The sequence below is a fragment of the Mus caroli genome, unplaced genomic scaffold (genome assembly GCF_978045245.1).
Source record: "Mus caroli unplaced genomic scaffold, Mus_caroli_1 scaffold_15, whole genome shotgun sequence".
Classification (NCBI taxonomy): domain Eukaryota; kingdom Metazoa; phylum Chordata; class Mammalia; order Rodentia; family Muridae; genus Mus; species Mus caroli.
The window spans coordinates 8,588,037-8,606,439 of NW_028227270.1; the positions used below are offsets into that span (position 1 = coordinate 8,588,037).

The window sequence follows — 18,403 nt, forward strand, 5'->3', positions numbered from 1 at the left end:
TATTGTGTATCATTATGTATTATGTAACAAAACAACACTGATACTTTATCGAACTATCAACAAATTGAAAAATATATTTTAAGCCAGGTTTACTGGCACATGCCTTTAATTCCAGCACTCAGGAGGCAGAGACAGGCAGATCTCCGTGAGTTTGAGGCCAGCCTGCTCTACACAATGACAGGACAGCTTGAGCTACACACACACACACACACACACACACACACACATTTTGTGTGTTTATCTATTTGTGGGTAGTGTGGTAGGGACTTTCCATGAGCCAGGCAGATACCCTACCAGGTTTTAAGCCTCACTTAATTTTTTATAGCACATTTAAGTTAATTAAAAACTGAACAGAAAGTAAATGCTCCCATCCACACCCTCTCTTATCATCACCAGCCCTGGTTCTCTTATCACCACCTTACACTGGTGCAGCACATCTGCTATAACTGAAGAAGCAGTGTTAGTACGCCAGGAGTAAATAAAGCCCAGGCCTCTTCCCTTTAGGGCTTGTTCTTTATGCTACGGTTCTCTGTGCACTGATCCATCATGGGGTCATGCGCCCCCGTTATAGTCTCACTGACCTGAAACCCTCTGCTGTAGGTGATCCTTACATCCTTGCTCATCCCACCTATCTTTGTAATAGCTCTATAGGCTTGCATTTCCATATCATATCATATCATACCGGATCATATCATACATGATCCATAAAATACACAGCCTTTTCAGACTGGTTTCCTGTTCTTAGCAATATGCACGGAGGGTTCTTTCATGCATGGGTCTTCATGGCTTGATGACATATTTCCTTGGATTCTATTGCTTTGTTCTTACAACCCAGAGGACACAACCCGGGGCCTTGCCCATGCCCACAGCTAGCACTGAGCTATATAACTTGTTTCTAAGTGTCACCAGATATGAATATTTCATGCATGGCATTTGTTAATACCACAGTTCATTTTTCCATTCAGCTACTTAAAAACTGTGCTATCTTGTTTGTTTTAAGTTTGGACAATTATGAATAAAAGTACTACAGACATGAGTGTATGGCTTGCTTTGTTTTATTTTTATGTGAACACAAGTTTTCCATCATCTGGGTCAATACTAGGGCACAACTGCTGTATCCTACAGTCAGACTACATTAACTTCATAAGAAACTGCAGCAGTGTCTTCCAAAGTAGCCACACCATTCTCGGGTGCGGCTGGCATTATCGGTCTTGACTTCTCACTAAGCTGCAGTGCACGGTAGACCGCAGTTTGAGTTGGCACAGAGCCTCCTGTCACAACTCATTTACCATATGCCTACCTTCTCTAGTCTGGGCTTTCTCTTCAGACCTCCAGTCCACTTTAATTGGGGTGTCTTCTCTGTACCCTTCACTTTTTAGCCCCGCTCCCACCCTCCAGCTATGTAGCTCAGGCTGGCCTTGAACTGAAGGTCTTCCTGCTTTAGCCTCCCAAGCTCAGGACTACAGGCTAATGGCTACACACAGCTTGGGTAGTTTTAAAGTTCTAGGCATAGCTTTAATTGTGGTCCTTCATCGGGTTGGGAGAAGGCATTCCGAAACACCTACCTGTGCTATCACTGTCTGAACAGTGTCTTTCACAGAGGAGAGCTTTTTAATTTGAATGCAACCCAGTTTGCCAATCATCTGCTCGTGGCTCTACCTAACCCTGCCTTGCTGTGTACCCAGGGGCAGGCAGGTTTATTTTTAATGACCAAAAACTTTTACCTCAGCAGTCAGCTGCAGATATGAGAACCTGACTTTAAAAATAACATTATTTTTAAAGCAAATATCACAAATTCAACCACTTTCCTAGGACTTAAATTAAAAAATAAAAAGGTAAAGTTCACAGCCTCCTCAGCTATAGTTTTCAAAATGACATTAAAACAGATTAATGAATGTGCCTTCACTTCACATTTTTCTACAGTGAAATTATAAAGACTAGAATCTTCCATTGTCCTAGATAGCTTTTACTGTCAACTTGACACAGCAAAGAGACATCTGAGAAGGGAGTCTCAATTGAGGGACTGGCCTGCTGTGGGCATGTCTCTAGGGGATTGGTGGAGGAGGACCTAGCCCTGGTAGGCAGTATCATTCCCTGCAGGCTACCCTGCATCCTGAGCTGTGTAAAAAAACTAAGCACAGGTGTCTGAGGCAGCCAGCACATAGTGTCCCTCTGTGCTTTCTGGGTTAAGACTTGCTACAGTTCCACCCTGACTCCCCGAAGTGATTCACTGTGACCTGAAAATTCGAGCCAACTAAACCCTTCTCTGAGGTGCTTTTGGTCTGTGTTTTATCTCAGCACCAGAAAGAAAACCAGGGCACAGGGAAACTAGTGTCCAAACACTCTGGTGCCCACCACGCTTGCGTTTCTCTTTTAAAATGTAAAAGAAAAAAAGTCACTTTTAAAATGTAAACTTTTTACCATTTAAATTCTTATTACTCATCAAATTTTATACGAGATGTGTGTATGTGTGTGTGTGTGTTTGTATAGTTATGCCAAACATGAATAATACACGTAAATGAAAAAAATGTCTTCTATATGAGATTTTATGCACAAATTATTAAGACAACTCTGCCCTGGAAGTTGTAAGAGCTCCTTTTGTATTAGCTTCAGAAGCTGTAGCACACTAAGGCCCAGGAGCCAGCTACACACTGCTCCTTCTAGCTTGCTGAGTTTGGATTAAAATGTTTTTCCAAGTGAGCTCTAACAATACACTTTCAAGAATTCATACCAAGAACTCAAAGGTTTATAGCAAGTTTTTCTCACTACTTTAAAGAAAATACATACCTTTGTGTCACTGTTCTTCATTTCAACTGCCTAACATTTTGGTACTTACTGTAATCATTTATTTAAAAACCATTTGTTGAAGAAGGGCACAGAGCTGAATGTGCAGTATTCTCATAATGAGATAAAACAGTTGAACACTGAAATGTTACTGGCTTTCATCAGGTAGAAGACCAAAATTTGCTGCTTCTTGTTGATCTACTTTATAAGTTTTATTCAATTGATAAATTATATTTTTGCAATTAAGTTTTAAGAAAAAGATAAAAGGTACCAACTACGGTTTACTTCCTGATCTTTAAGGAACACTGAGTAAATTTTCACAGCTTGATCTGGCAACAGTGACATACAATAACAGACACAACAAACACCTTGCCCTTGCCCAGTGCAGTGGACTGTTTATCACTGACAGTCCTGCAAACTTCCCTTCACACTGTTCACAATCCTGAGGCCTCAACGACATAAAGCCAGCTGTGGTGGCTCCTGCCTCTTAGAGAAAAGTATCTCCTAAAACTAACTTCTTAATCCCAATCTTTCACCCCTTTTATTTTAAAACTGTTAAACCAAATTTGAATTTTAGGTATACAGAAGTATAATAAAATAATATACATAAATAATATAATATTTATTATATAATATAATAAAATTTATTGTTTATCATATAATATAATAATTTAATAATTTATTATACAATATAATAATTTATTATAGACTATAATAAAATTCAAGGTCCGTTAGGTACTAGAACACTGTTCTGGAGACTATTCAGGAAAAAAGAAAACTTACAATGCAAGACCAAAATCACTCAGACTCATGAACTGCTAAAGCAAAAAGTTGCTTATTGGAAAACAGGAAAGAGAAGCCAGCCAGTCCTGCTGCAGAGCTGACTGAGGATAAAATGTAGAACTGGCTACAGAGCTTAGCGGACAAGACCTAGGAGGACACAGAAGACACATGGGGGCCGGCTGCACACTGGTCTTTGCCCTGCTCCTTCTTTTCTACTTCCAAGCCACATAAAGGACACGCGCCTGAAGTGACAGGACTTCAGGAGCGGGCGGGCAGGCAGGCGGCCGGTGGCTGGGCTCAGCTATGAGATCGTACAGAGCAGCAGTGGAGTCCCTCTTCACTGTGTACTGAGAAGAGGTGGTCCAACAGCTTCAAGCTGTGTTAGGGAACACACATCACTCTCCAGGGATACAGTGGGGTTCTTTCCTTCAGCAACTATTTTCCACAGTAACACTAGTAAGGCAGGGCTTGAATTTACCCCCACCCCAGCACCATCGCTTCATCCAACCTCCAGCACAAACCCGTTACTACCTGCTGATTTACTTACAGAGAAAATGGGTAAGCCAAGCCCCAGTATGGCGAGTATACGGGACGGGATGGTACTGTCATGGTACGGGTACTTCACGCTGTTGTCAGTACAGAAAAAGCCCCTCTGAAATGGATATACTTTGCCCAATTTTAAAATAGTCATAGGCATGGCAGCTGTTGGGGAAGGGAAAAAACACATATGATTACATTCAATTCACTTCTTCAGGAAGGAGAGGGCATGGGATATAAAGCTTAACTAAGTTCAGGTCTTTCTGGAGAAGGACTGATATTCTCAGACACCCAGCAAAAGGGCTAATCACATTATGTGGAGCCTGTGCATTCAAAAATCGATTCTCTCGCTTGCACTGACTTCTGATCTCAGGTACAATCAGAAAAGAAGCCACCAGGGAAAAGAACAAAATTGGTCCATGGAAAAATAAATCTGAGAATATAGGCAAGTTATTTATGTTACATTCTGTAATTAATTCCCATTTAACAGCTTAATACCTTAAATATGTATAAGGAGAAAGACAAACTAACATAAATCTAATAATAGCACCATAATATCTGAAGGACAAAGAAGTAAAAATCTAGTTCACATTGAATGAAGTTCAGTATATGGAAAAACCTTTACAGAGATTTGATAAGAAAAGCAGAATGGCCGGGCGTGGTGGCGCATGCCTTTGTTCCCAGCACTCAGGAGGCAGAGGCAGGAGGATTTCTGAGTTCCAGGACAGTCAGGGCTACACAGAGAAACCCTGTCTCAAAAAAAAAAAAAAAAAAAAAAAAAAAAAAAAAAACCAAAAAGAAAGAAAAGCAGAATGGAGCATGCCCTTGTTCTTCAAGACAAAAAGAAAATTGTCTTTATTAGTCTTGGCAGGGCTCCAAAACTCCTCAAACACAGCACAGCATTAAACTTTAATATGCCTGAGCCTCCAAGTAGCTAGGTCTACAGGCACATGCCATGCCACCTGGCTGGCCATTTCTAAATCTGTTCAAATTTACACTGATTCAGGCTTTGCTTCATACAATTCAAACGCTGAGGCATCTGCTCGCTCATCATATACTCAAGACTAGGTAAGGCAGGTACTGAAGACTAAGTTGTACAAAACTCGTTTAAGATCTAGGCTACATTGTGTAAAAACAGAATGTCCACTTGAGAGATTGTTTACAAAGAAATACCAACACAGACTTTTCAGGGAAGAGAAACGAAGGTTCTGTACCTGGACTGTGATATAGTAATTCTATTAACCATTATCAGTACAAACACATCCAAAGGAGAATGAAGGCAGAGGCACACCATGAAATCAGAAACAGGATTCTTAAAAGGACCAATAGAAGTTCGGAGATGAACACAAACTGAGGTAATCCGAAAAGAGCACTAAAGAAGAAGCAGCAGACAGGCGAGGCACAGGCACAGGCACGAGCATTGGCAACACCAGAACTGCAGCAGCAAAGGAGGGGGACTGAGCAAGGGGCCCGTCCATCCATCACAAGACCCTCCCCACACTGCATGCCCACGCATGCCGAGCACTGGAGGACGCAGAGAGCTCAATCCTTATTTCTCTGCGCCACACGGGCCTGGAACCCCCACTGTTCCCAGCAGTTGCTACTCATGTTTAAAGAAATGAAGATCATCAGGCAGCCAGGATTCTAACACCGGCTCCTCCTTCTGTCCAGGAGAGCTGAGGGTAGTAAAAGAAGCGCAGTGATAGGGACAGGCTGGGGCAGTGGATCTGTCCATTTTTAAAAAAATGCTTCTTCAGTTAAAATAAATACATCCGTTCATAACGAGACCTCAGAGAACATCTTTGCCGCTAATTATCTCCGCATTCTGTAAGTTTCAGGTTTTAATGATTGCATGAGGGCTTCAAGTTGTTCTTACTAAAGGATTCTGGGTTACATTAGCCTAAAAAGAATTTATCTTGTAGGACATAAAAATCTTCTTTCGGTCAAAGTCAGTAACACAGTAAACTAAGAATTTTAGAAATTAACACTCAAAACACTGAGCAAGGAGGAGGACATATTTAATACAACTCTGAAATAATTCAGGCACTGAGTGACAGTGTCAGCTATGAGAAGAGAAAAGGATGCCAGGGATGTGTTTCGAAGGCTGCTCACACTTGCAGAGGCAGACCTATCAGTAACACTGCAGAGTCTGGAGCCCAGAGATGGTCCTATGATAGAATCATGAAGTTAGAAGGAGGTACTAGCTCAGTTGTTCAGAGGATTGCCTTGGGGGTCATGTGTCACTTCCTAATGGGTGTCACTGCCTTGTCTTCCACTCCCCATCTAGCCCTGAAGACCCCAACCACATGGAACTGCTGTGTTTTTGAAATCCTGTGAGTGGCCCTGTATTCTCAGCCTGCCTCTCCCCTCCTCCCCATTCCCTTACCTGTCCCATGGCACTGTGAACAACTACCCCGCTTTGTACACATCTTTCAGTAACTCTAAAAGCAGGTACCTGCTAGTACTGTTCACTTTGTACTAGGTACACAGTTGGAGCTGAATAAAACCTTATTAAAGAGCTAAGTAAATAAAATTCAGGATACAGATGTGTAAGCATTTGTAATTATAACTTAGGATAAAACAGTTCTCAAAGAAAGCATAAAGTCAAGAATAACAGAGCAAATAGCCAAGAACTAACAGTCCTCATAAAACCATGAAGAGAGACGAGAAAGGGGGAAAAATAGCTTACTATGCTCTAGAGGGCAGGGGCTTGTCTATCTTGTTCAGCAGCCTACGCTATGCATTCTCTGGAAAAATGAATGAACACTAGAAAAGGACAACACTAAGATACAAAAGCCACGCCTCAGGTGCCTCACAGCTAGCTCGCTCTCCAGGTGAACACAGGATGCCGAACGCCCACACTGAAGAGAGAGAAAACTCGGAGAAGACCATGAGCTCTGAGGGAAAGTCGTCCACGCAACAAGGCTCCTTTCTCACAGTTCGTTATATTCGTTACAGCGTCATGAATCTACATGATGGACTTCAGTCCTTCTCATCGCTCCCTCCCTCAGAAACCCTTCTTTCAACATCTTTCCCTCCTACCTCCGTGTCTGTTGTGAGAGCTGTCATTATCTAAACATCCTTTCTTCAAGTTATATTACAATGGCTTCCCCTACTGTTACATGTTAGAGGGAGAAGGAGAAGGAGAAAAAAAAAAAACGGGAAAGGGACCGAGATTCATCAATCCCTCTATTTGTACGTGGTGGTATATGCGCCAATCCCCAGAATTTAGGGAACTGAAGCAGAAGACCCGTGAGTTCAAGGCAACCATGGCTACACAATAAGATCCTACCTCAAAAATAAATATTCTTGCTAGGTGTAGTGGAATCCCAGACACTGGAGACAGAGGAGAAGGATCTCTGTAAAGCCAATGCAGCCTAGCCTGGTCTATGTAGTAAGTTCCAGGCCAGCCAAGATGACACAGAGAACTGTCTCACAATATAATTTTTAAAAATCCTTTATTTGTTACAGAGATTATTTTTAATGGTAATATCCTAAGGGATTGATGGAGACCTGCATATTCAAATTAGTGTTACAGGAAGAGTTTTCTCTAAAAAGACTAACATTCTTTCCTTACTATCTAAAGGATAAATATATATATATATATATATATATATATATATATATATAAAACATAAAAATATATGCTATTTAATTTTTTAAATTATCTATTTTATGTGTATGGGTATTTTGCCTGCATGTACACATGTGCACCATGTATGTGCCTCTCTCTGTGCTCTGTCCTCTGGCTCCTGCCCGTGCCAGTCGCTTCATCCCTGTGCTTTTGATTTCATGTATTTCTTCTAAGACATGTTGAAGAAGATAAGTGACCACCTAGGATCATGAGAGTGTGTGTTTGCTCCCTATGTTTCCTCTAGTTGAATGATCTTCTGTTTCATATAAACATAAAATTTTAAAAGTACATTTTTTTTTAAGCATGAGAGCTAGGTGTGGTAGCAGGCTTGTGACCCTGGCACTAGGATGGAGATATGAGATCAGTAGGAAACGGATGCCATGCTGGGACACATAGTGAATTTAAAGCCATCCTGTGCTATAGGACACCCTGTTCTCAAAAAAACAATCAAACAAAAACATACAGAACTCCCTGCTGAAAAGAACACAATAAAAGCACCTAGAAGCTATCAGGCTGACTATAGTGACTTTGATTCTCACTTCATTTGTTCAAAAGTTTCAGCATAAGACGTAAGGTGTTATGCTAAGCCTCGGGGAACGAAAGGTGCAGGCGAAGCCTCCTCAGGCTGTTAGCAGCAAATCTGGCAGGAACTGGCCGCAGAACAACTGGCACACTCTTCTCCTGCTGTGTTTTCCATCATCTAAACCCCTGTAGATGCCAATAGGCAAGGTCAGCCTCATGATTCGGAGGACAGGTGTGGTGCAGTGATGGAGATCAAATCTCCGGAAAAAGTGCAAGTTTCCCAATTCTAGAGGCAGAAGCTGAGGGCAGTCAGAAACGTGTGGGAAACAGTATCTGAGCACGAGAGAAAGAGGACTACCGATGGAGTCTCTATTACTACCTCTTACAAATTCTGGACTTTATTTAGTGGGTAAGAGCACTATCCAGTTTACGCTTTAATGGAGACTGAGAACTCTTAGAAGAGCTACATAAAGGGAAAAGCAACATGGAGGCAGAATAGAGGGAAAGGTGAGAGGCAAGAAATACTCATGGACAGGAAAGAGAGTGGGAACCAGAAATAAAGGCATAAGCATGGGAAGAGGAAAAAGGGAGACCTGTGGATGTCCCCGCACACAGACATGGATCTCACTACACATGCCTTCAGTGTTGTGTCATCTACTCTCCTCCCAATCCTGAGTATACCGCCATCTAATAATCATCTCTACCAACCCTGAGTATACCGCCATCTAATAATCATCTCTACCAACCCTGAGTATACCGCCATCTAATAATAATCTCTCTGCTAACCCTGAGTATACCGCCATCTAATAATAATCTCTCTGCTAACCCTGAGTATACCGCCATCTAATAATCATCTCTCTACCAACCCTGAGTATACCACCATCTAATAATAATCTCTCTACCAACTCTGAGTATACCACCATCTAATAATAATCTCTCTACCAAGCCTGAATATACTGTCATCTAATAATAATCTCTCTAACAAGCCTGAGTATACTGTCATCTAATAATAATCTCTCTAACAAGCCTGAGTATACTGCCATCTAATAATAATCTCTCTACCAAGCCTGAGTATACTGTCATCTAATAATAATCTCTCTACCAAACCTGAGTATACTGTCATCTAATAATAATCTCTCTACCAAGCCTGAGTATACTGTCATCTAATAATAATCTCTCTACCAAGCCTGAGTATACTGTCATCTAATAATAATCTCTCTAACAAGCCTGAGTATACTGCCATCTAATAATAATCTCTCTACCAAGCCTGAGTATACTGCCATCTAATAATCTCTTCTTAGTTTTACTCATGGTCAGCACTTCAAGGAATACTGGTGGAATGAACAAGCAAGCAACAACCTCTGAAACCCATAATTATCTTGTGTAACAACAAAAGCATATCTTGAAAAGGTTTACATAAATTTCCTTGCTTAAAGGTGCAAGCTCAAACAAATCAAAACAAAGAAACAAGAAAACCCAGCAAGCAATCTGAAGCTCACGAATAGGCTGGAGGTGTGGGACTCAGGGTCAGAGCGCTTGCTGAACATACATGAAGCCTTGGTTTAATTTCTAGCAACAACGCACACACATGTGTGTGTACATGCACAGCCACACGCACAGGACAGGGGAACACTTTCAACTCCAATCACGATTCTTTCTCAAGCTTGTTTTTCCACTGACAACACAAACGGCTAATGAAGAAGAGCAAACTGGACAGAGCTGTATTAATTACTAAGGCGAACATCATTTACAAGTCTCTAGAATCCTGAAGTCAACTTCTGTGTGTCCAGGACCACCTGTAAACAAAGTTTCAGCTGTGGCTACTATGGAACCACTGCTCTCCCAAGGGCCCTCACCCGCTCCTCAGTGAAAACAAAGTCAGGGACCCAACTGCCTCTTCTTAACTGACTCGATAAAACAGAATTCTACGCCATCTTGCAGGCACACAAAAAAGATCTGACCTACAAATGAGATGCTAAAGACCTAACAGGGAAACTTTCCAGATTCAACTCCTGTGTTCTTCAGAGCTATAAGACATTGTTTTTGATACATAATGTACGATACATTTTATGATAGGTATATGATCACACTTATGCATTCCACCCCATCCATGAAATTTCCAATCAGCATTCACTCCACACAGCTTCAAAGTTAGCCAGATAACTACATTTCTATACCTTTGTTCTAAGACTCTGAAAGTATCACATAGTATAGCTTTGGAGTACATAAAATTCTATATACTGTGAATAAAAAGTATAAGTCTTTTTGTGGCCACTTCTTGAAGCAAAAATATATTTTGGGTTTTTAAAATTAATTTAGTTATAACGTGTATAAGTGTTTTGCCTGCAGGTATGTTATGTGCACCACATGCATGCCTGCAGAGGTCAGAAGAGGGCATCGGATCCCCGGGAACTGGAGTTACAGATGGTTGGGAGCCACCATGTGGTTTCTGGGAATTAAAGCCAATACTTTGTAAGAGCACCAGGTACTATTAACCACTGAGCCATCTCGCTAGACTCTGAAGTACAAACATGTTTAAAAGAAAGATTTGTTTCACACGGAAAAGATTTATAGCACAGTTGTCTGTGGATATTTACTGAGTCTCACCAAACAAATCAAACAACTGGATCATGTTACATGGTCCTGCTCATGTATTCCAAGAGAAATCTTATTGAACGACCACTATAGGCCATTAACCATACTAATGCTCAGACACCGTTAGCACGTTTCACCTGCATAATTAAATTTCCTACCGCAGAATCTGTAAAAGTTAAAAGTAAAAACTTAATCCGTACGGATCAGATACAAAGAAATGTATTTGTTACATTTAGCAAAATTCTCTAAAATTCATATAATTTTACTAGTATAAAACAAAGGTGTTTGTTTTTAAATACACATGGGAAAGTCTGGAAAAATATAATCAACTTTTTCCCTTTTTTAAATTAAATTATTTTATTTATTTATATTCCAAATGTTGCCTTCCTCCTAGTCCCTATGCCCCTCCCCTTTGCCTCTGAGAGGGTGCTCACTCACCCCTTCGTCACCCCTGCCCCCAGGATTGCCCAATCCCTAGGGCATCAAGTCTCTATAGGATTAGAAGCATCCTCTCCCACTGAGGCCAGACCAGGCAGTCCTCTGCTACATTATAATCAACTTTTAAGTTGGTATCTTCGGAGGCAGAACACAATTAGGTAGAAGGCATTTCCTGCTGTACACACCTTCTGCATACACCTTCAGGTTTAGTTATTTTCTAAAAAAAAGAATAAGACCACATTCGAGTTTTCTAAATGCTTCACCACAATACTTTGTTTCCTAAAATTATGCTTATAACTTACCTAGTTATACTATCCCTCTTTCCTGTAATTATACATATAGCTCTCCTGAAAAAGCCCTACCTGTAACAAGAAATCGTTTAACACCATCTGTCTTCATAGTCTGTTTAAAATCGAGAACAATGAAGTAAGCAGCAAGGACAGACTGCTAGGCTTGAACGGCGCCTCCGACAAGATTTACACTGAATGCTTGCCTCTTGGGCACTGGTTCTCAACCTTCCTAATGTTAGACCCCTAATATGGCTCTTCATGCTGTTGTGACTTTCAACCTTAAAATGATCTCATTGCTACTTCTTAACTGTATTTCTGCTACTGTTATGAACTGTAATGTAAACATGTAATAATATGCAGGACCCCTGTGAGACCATCATTTGACCCCCAATGGAGTCACGAAGTTCAAGTTGTTCTAGAGGTTTTCTCTCTTGCAACTTTTGAGATCTACTGCATAATTATAACTGTAATAACTGTGCCACCTAAAAATAATAAACCAGGGCTGGCAAGATGGCTCAGTGGTTAAGAGCGCCGACTGCTCTTCCAAAGGTCCCAAGTTCAAATCCCAGCAACCACATGGTGGCTCACAACCATCCGTAACGAAATCTGATGCCCTCTTCTGGAGTATCTGAGGACAGCTACAGTGTACTTACATATAATAAATAAATAAATCTTTTTAAAAAATAATAATAATAAACCAAGGATGAAATGCTAGCTTATCCAGAAGTAGAAATAGCCTGGAGGCTCAACAGGTTGGTAGAAGGGGTCACTTCTGTCAGCACTTCTCAAGCAGTCAACCTCACAGAGGTGCTCAGAAGGCATTCAGGATTGTACAGGGTGGTGCTATCTTATTAATTACAGCAAGAAGGAAGGAATGCTACGCTAGGGAGCCAGACCTAGCTGCACAGGCACAGGCTGAGGAAAGAAGAGCAAAGGTCAAGACCAGCCTGGGCTGAACAGCAAGACTGCCTCAAAGCAATCTGTCTTAGGCTGGGTTTCTATTCCTGCACAAACATCATGACCAAGAAGCAGTTGGAGAGGAAAGGGTTTACTCAGCTTACACTATCACATTGCTGTTCATCACCAAAGGAAGTCAGGACTGGAACTCAAGCAGGTCAGGAAGCAGGAGCTGATGCAGAGGCCATGGAGGGATGTTCCTTACTGGCTTGCTTCCCCTGGCTTGCTCAGCCTGCTCTCTTATAGAACCCAGGACTACCAGCCCAGGAATGGCATCACCTGCAATGGGCCTTTCCCCCCTTGATCACTAATTGAGAAAATGTACCACAGCTGGAGCTCATGGAGGCATTTCCTCACCTGAAGCTCCTTTCTCTGTGATAACTCCAGCTGTGTCAAGTTGACACACAAAACCAGCCAGTGCGCAATCACAAAATCTCTAAGTTACTGATCATTAATAAAATACATTAATATAAGCCATCTGTAGTTTAATGAGAACCAGAAGAAAGAACAGTTGAGGGCAGGGCTAGCCAAATGAACTTCTGAACAATCAAATGGTCACATTAGGTTAGTGAGCACTTTACACGTGGCTAGTGTGACTTAAGTATTGATGTTTAATTGTAACTAATTTATCTTTAATAATTATAATTAAAACTATTCCCATTTTCAGACATGAGGGGCATATCAGTTAATTAATTAATATAGTACTGGGCATCTCACACCACATTACTCACTGAGGATACAAAAGCATGTATATTGATGTGTTTGAGCTATGTGTATTGGTTCATGCCTGTAACCTGACACCCAGGAAAATGAAAACGAGGAATGCCAGGCCAGCTTGGGCTACAAGAACCTGGTTCAAAACAAACAAACACACAAACAAAATCTTACAATTAATTACATATTAACATAAGCCAGTTTCAAAAAGCTCAAAGCAAAAGAAATTAATTAAACAAGTATCGATGTAGTAACTCTTTTTAGGAGCCTAGAAAAATGAAAGAATACAAAGCAGAAAGTCCACAGACTGACAATGAGGTGTGTGAACATGTATAGGTGTGTGGTGGTGCTTTCACGGGTTTACGAGATGGCTGGTCGTGATTTAGCTTTTAAGACTGCAGGTCGGGGCGCGGGGTAGGAGACAGATGGGACAAAGCTAAAGCAAATTATTTAAAAAGTATTATCACTAATAATCTCTCTAAGTTACACAGCATCAGAAACTCAGACACCCGCTCACTCTCCCGGGAGCCAGCTGTCGGGTGTGTAATGGGGCGGGCCAGCGGCATCCCAGGGAGGACGTGTGGCAGCAAGGAGGACAAGATCACACCCCACCTCACGCCCACTATCCTCTAAGGAAGGAGTCTGACCCCGGGGCATGGGTTTCCTGGAGGAATGACCTTTTCCCGTGACCCCTCTGCAGTGTATAACCCCATGAGCCTGAGCAGCTCTGTGCACACACACAAACCTAATTCTGTGCCATCCGTTAGTCTGCATATGGAGGTGACCCTGCTCTATGTGACCCTGGGGCAGCTCACTCTACCACACAGGCTAAGTGGCCATCTTGATGCCTAAGTACTGTACTGAAACAATGGAAGGGAACTGTAAAAACCGACAATATTAAACAGACAAGAAGTTGTTTTTAGAAAGTTCTATGCATCCCCACCTTAAGAAATGTTCTTTTGTGTGCCATTCAGTTTTGACAAATACAGTTTCTTACTTTCTTTGCAAACAGGTTACAGGATCTTTCCAGAGTCCCATAGAGCATCCTTCTACTGACCCACTGATATGTGCTACTTCTGACTGTGGGTGGAGGTCAGAGGAAAACCTCCAGGAGTTGATTTTCTCCTACTACATGGGTTCTGGGGCTCAAACTCAAGTCCTCAGACTTGGCTGCAGACACCTTTACCCACTGGACCATCTTGCCGGCCTTCAGCATGTATTGACCATGGAGAAGTTGGTGAAAGCTGTACTTCAGAACCAAGAGTTAGTTCAAGGTAGAGTTGGAAAGGGCAGGCATGAAGGGTCAGTGTGGCCGAGTAGTGGCTCAGCGTGACAGAGTAGCAGGCAAGGGGAAAGAACAGAGCAGCCTCAGCTCCACAGGCACCTGCCTTCTGGTCACTGCCTTCCTGAGAGCACCACCTCTCTGTGGTTGGCTTGATTCTGCTGTAAGAATTGACTCTGCACACCCTACCCCCTGCTTCTCTCTCACTAGAACAAAGGGAAAAAGCAAAGAAGGAAGAGTTTGTGTTTAAGTGACACTTACCAGAGAAGGATTGTTTGTTTGTTTGTTTGTTTGGGTTGTTGTTTGCTTGCTTTTGCATTCTATAGGTTTGAGTCAGTAGTTCCCAACAATGTCCTCAACTTTGGAGCATTTTCGCTCACTCACATACCTACATTCTTTTTAGGTATCCATCTAAACAGCTTGAAAAGGAAACCCAGTGGTGGGGCTGAACATGTGCTCTGTGGTAGATCATCCACCCACCCACAGGATCACAACAGCACAAAAGCAAAGCCAAAATTTTCCAAAGCTGTTACAGTAGGGTACTTTACTACGTACTCTCAGATTCGTGTGTGTGTGTGTGTGTGTGTTGAGGGAAGACGGGGTGGGGTGGGGGTAAGAGGGCTCACCTGTTTTTTTTCACAACTGCTGGTCACCTGCTGTCCCTTTCAGAAAAGCACATGACAGGCCAACTGGCCAAGAACACTCATTCCTTCCATTCCCTATGCTAACAGCTGTTTCTCTCTCTCTCTCTCTCTCTCTCTCTCTCTCTCTCTCTCTCTCTCTCTCTCTCTCTCTCTCTCTCCATGCTGTCTAAGGTCACAGAGTCAGTAGCAAATTTTCCATGTGGCTTTCTGGATGCAAGAGGCAGGGAAATGACTAAGTGATGTGTGATTATTTCTAGTTTCCCTTCTCTGGAACACTTATCAGGGCAATCTACTGAGATTTCTTTGGTACTTGGAACTATAATTTAATCATGTCAAAATCATTCTGTTTACAGAATTGGAATTGGAGTTGGGAATAATACAGACATATTTTGAAAGGAACAGCAAAATTGTACTAGAATGTGTGCACCATAAGTGGGCAGCTTATCAGAAATGCATTGTGCTGACTCAGCAGGCTACACACACCATATAACTCTGTTTATATGAATTATATAACATTATACGATGGAGACCAGCTCAGTGGCTACCAGAACTGGAGGGCGGTGGGGGAAGTGTGAAAGAATAACAAACCAGTGACTTATGGAAAAACTGACCAATTGTGCATCCTGACTCTGTAGCGACTACATGGCTAAATCCTACACTGCCTAAATACGGGCCTGGAGCGATGACGGGCACACACTGCTCTTGCAGAAGGCCTGGGCTTGGTTCCCAGTGCACACGTACATCCCCAGGGACTTGCCATGCCAGTTCCTGGGGATGTGATGCCCCTCTGGCCCTCCTTGGGCACTTGCACACACACACACAAACACACACATAAAAATAAAAATTAAAAAAATGTTTCATCTAAGTTCATATATGCCAAAAGAGAGAGATTTACATTGTGTAACAAAACACATCAACAGAAAAGGCACTGCCGTTTGCCTGAAGCCTCATCTCATCTCCATATCTGCTGCACTGTACAGCCCTACACACCTGGCAGAGGTCTGCTTGTCCTACAAGTGTCTATTCCAATGCTCCTGTAATCCTTGCTTCGGTGTAGCAGGTTGGAGTCCTGGATGATATGATTATAAAAAGAGAAAGAGAAAAGAACATAAGAATATGTTCTGGCGGGGTGCGGTAGAAGGGGGTGCCTCAGCGGGCTCATGCCAAGGCATCCCTTCCCCCTGGGGGACCAGACACATACAGGTATAGTACAGAATAGAGTTTATTTAGGGCATGGGGAGGGGAATTAAGAGAGTAGACGAGGCAGAGAAAGGCAGAGAGAAGGAGAAAGTAGAGAAGTAGAGGCTGGCCATGACCACGTGGAGAGAGGGGGAAGGGAATGGGGAGCAAGGGAGAGAAGCAGGAGTAAGAGAGGGAGGGAGAGGAGGGGGCAAGCAGCCCCTTTTATAGTGGGTCAGGCCTACCTGGCTATTGCCAGGTAACTGTGGGGAGGAGCATGCCTGGCTGTTAACAGGTAACTGTGGGGGAGGAGTCCAGACAGAATACCAAGACTATACAGGGTTGGGTAGTCAAGATATGCAGGCCTGCATTGGTTGGCTTCTGGCACATTCCCAGGAGCACATTTCTTTCCTAATTTCAGTTTCCTCACCTAGTAAATGACTAATGTTTACCTATCACCCAGAAATGTGATGGATGAAAGCCCTGGCGTATTACCATTTATCTTTAAAAAATGCTTTATTCCCTAATCTTTCTCTTCTGGTCTCTTGCAATAATATGCAAATCTATCTGAATGCTTAACTCAAGTAGTGGAATTGTCTGTCTAGATAAAATGCCTCTGTAAGCCTTGAATTCACAGAAGCTAGCAGACTCCCCGTCTCATAGTCAACACCGCCTAATCTGCTCTCCCGGTCTGATCTCCCGTTAATGGAGTTATCAAGATGGAGAGAAGTTGACAGAATAGACCAGAGTACACTGAGATACCAACGGTGACCCGAAGATTCCAAAGTTCCTTCAAGGATGTTATATGCAGCAGAAACTGCAGACAACCTAGGTATTCAAATGTGGGCCTGTGAGCTGGCTCAGCAGGTAAAGCCTGATGGGGAAGGCCTGAACCAACTCTCAAAAGCTAGTCCCTCACTCAGCCAGGGCAGTCACCATACACATGTACACACAAACGTGTGTTTAAAAATACACAAGGTTGGATGGCCTAGTTGGCCATCAATGGGAGGAGAAGCCCTTGGTATTGTGATCGAAGATCATATGCCCCAGTACAGGGAATGCTAGGGCCAGGAAGCGGGAGTGGGTGGGTTGAGGGGGGCGGGGTATAGGGAGCTTTGGGGATAGCATTTGAAATGTAAATGAAGAAAATATCTAATAAAAATGAAAAAAAATACACAAGGTTTCTAAATGAGAGAGAACATGACAAGTCAGATACAATGACAATCACAGAACCATTAAAATGTTAAAGACTAGCTGGGCTCCATGGCACACATTTATTTATCCTAGCACTCTGAAGACTGAGGCAGGAGGATTTCAAGTTTAAGCCAGCTTGGCCATACAGTAAGTTCTAGACTAGCCTATGCTACATAGGGAGACCCTGCCTCAAAATTTTAAAAGAAAAAGAAAAAGGCTGAGGCAGAACTGCTGTAGGAGGAGTTTGTAGTCAGGGTAGCCAGCGGAGTTAAAGCAGAAAGAAAGGGGAGGGGAGGGGAGGGGAGGGGAGGGGAGGGGAGGGGAGGGGAGGGGAGGGAAGGGAAGGGAAGGGAAGGGAAGGGAAGGGAAGGGAAGGGAAGGGAAGGGAAGGGAAGGGAAGGGAAGGGAAGGGAAGGGAAGGGAAGGGAAGGGAAGGGAAGGGAAGGGAAGGGAAGGGAAGGGAAGGGAAGGGAAGGGAAGGGAAGGGAAGGGAAGGGAAGGGAAGGGAAGGGAAGGGAAGGGAAGGGAAGGAGAGAAAAAAAATCCAAAAACATTAGTAAGCTGGAAGAAATGGACTGTTGCTTAAAAGTGATTTCTGGTCTATCATAAGGACCAAAGTTCGGATCCTAGCACCCACGCTAGGAGGCTCAAATGACTGTAATTAAAGCTCCAAGGGACCTGTCACTCTCTTTAGCCTCCAGGGGCACCTACATATGCATGCACACATACACTCAAACATATACACAGTAATAATAAGAGTCATAATAATCTTGTTTAAGTTAAAAAAAAAAAACAGTGCAGAGATGGCTCAGCAGATAAGAGCCCTGGCTGCTCTGCCAGAGGACCCAGG

The 18,403-nt window shown here is 42.6% G+C and overlaps 1 protein-coding gene across 4 annotated transcripts in view; it reads right to left on the reverse strand.

Annotated features, from left to right (window-relative positions):
* Positions 1 to 18,403, reverse strand: part of Plpp1 (phospholipid phosphatase 1) — a 66,253-nt gene that overhangs the window by 27,886 nt on the left and 19,964 nt on the right. For 2 of the 4 annotated variants that reach the window (XM_021179788.3, XM_021179790.3), the window contains exon 2: positions 4,115 to 4,269. The exons of 1 other annotated variant lie outside the window; for it this stretch is intronic. In XM_021179788.3, coding sequence (XP_021035447.1) covers positions 4,115 to 4,269 — 155 coding nt within the window. Of the gene's footprint in view, positions 1 to 4,114; positions 4,270 to 16,170; positions 16,358 to 18,403 lie in introns of those variants that run through there. One more of the 4 variants, XM_085830815.1, reaches the window with a different exon arrangement.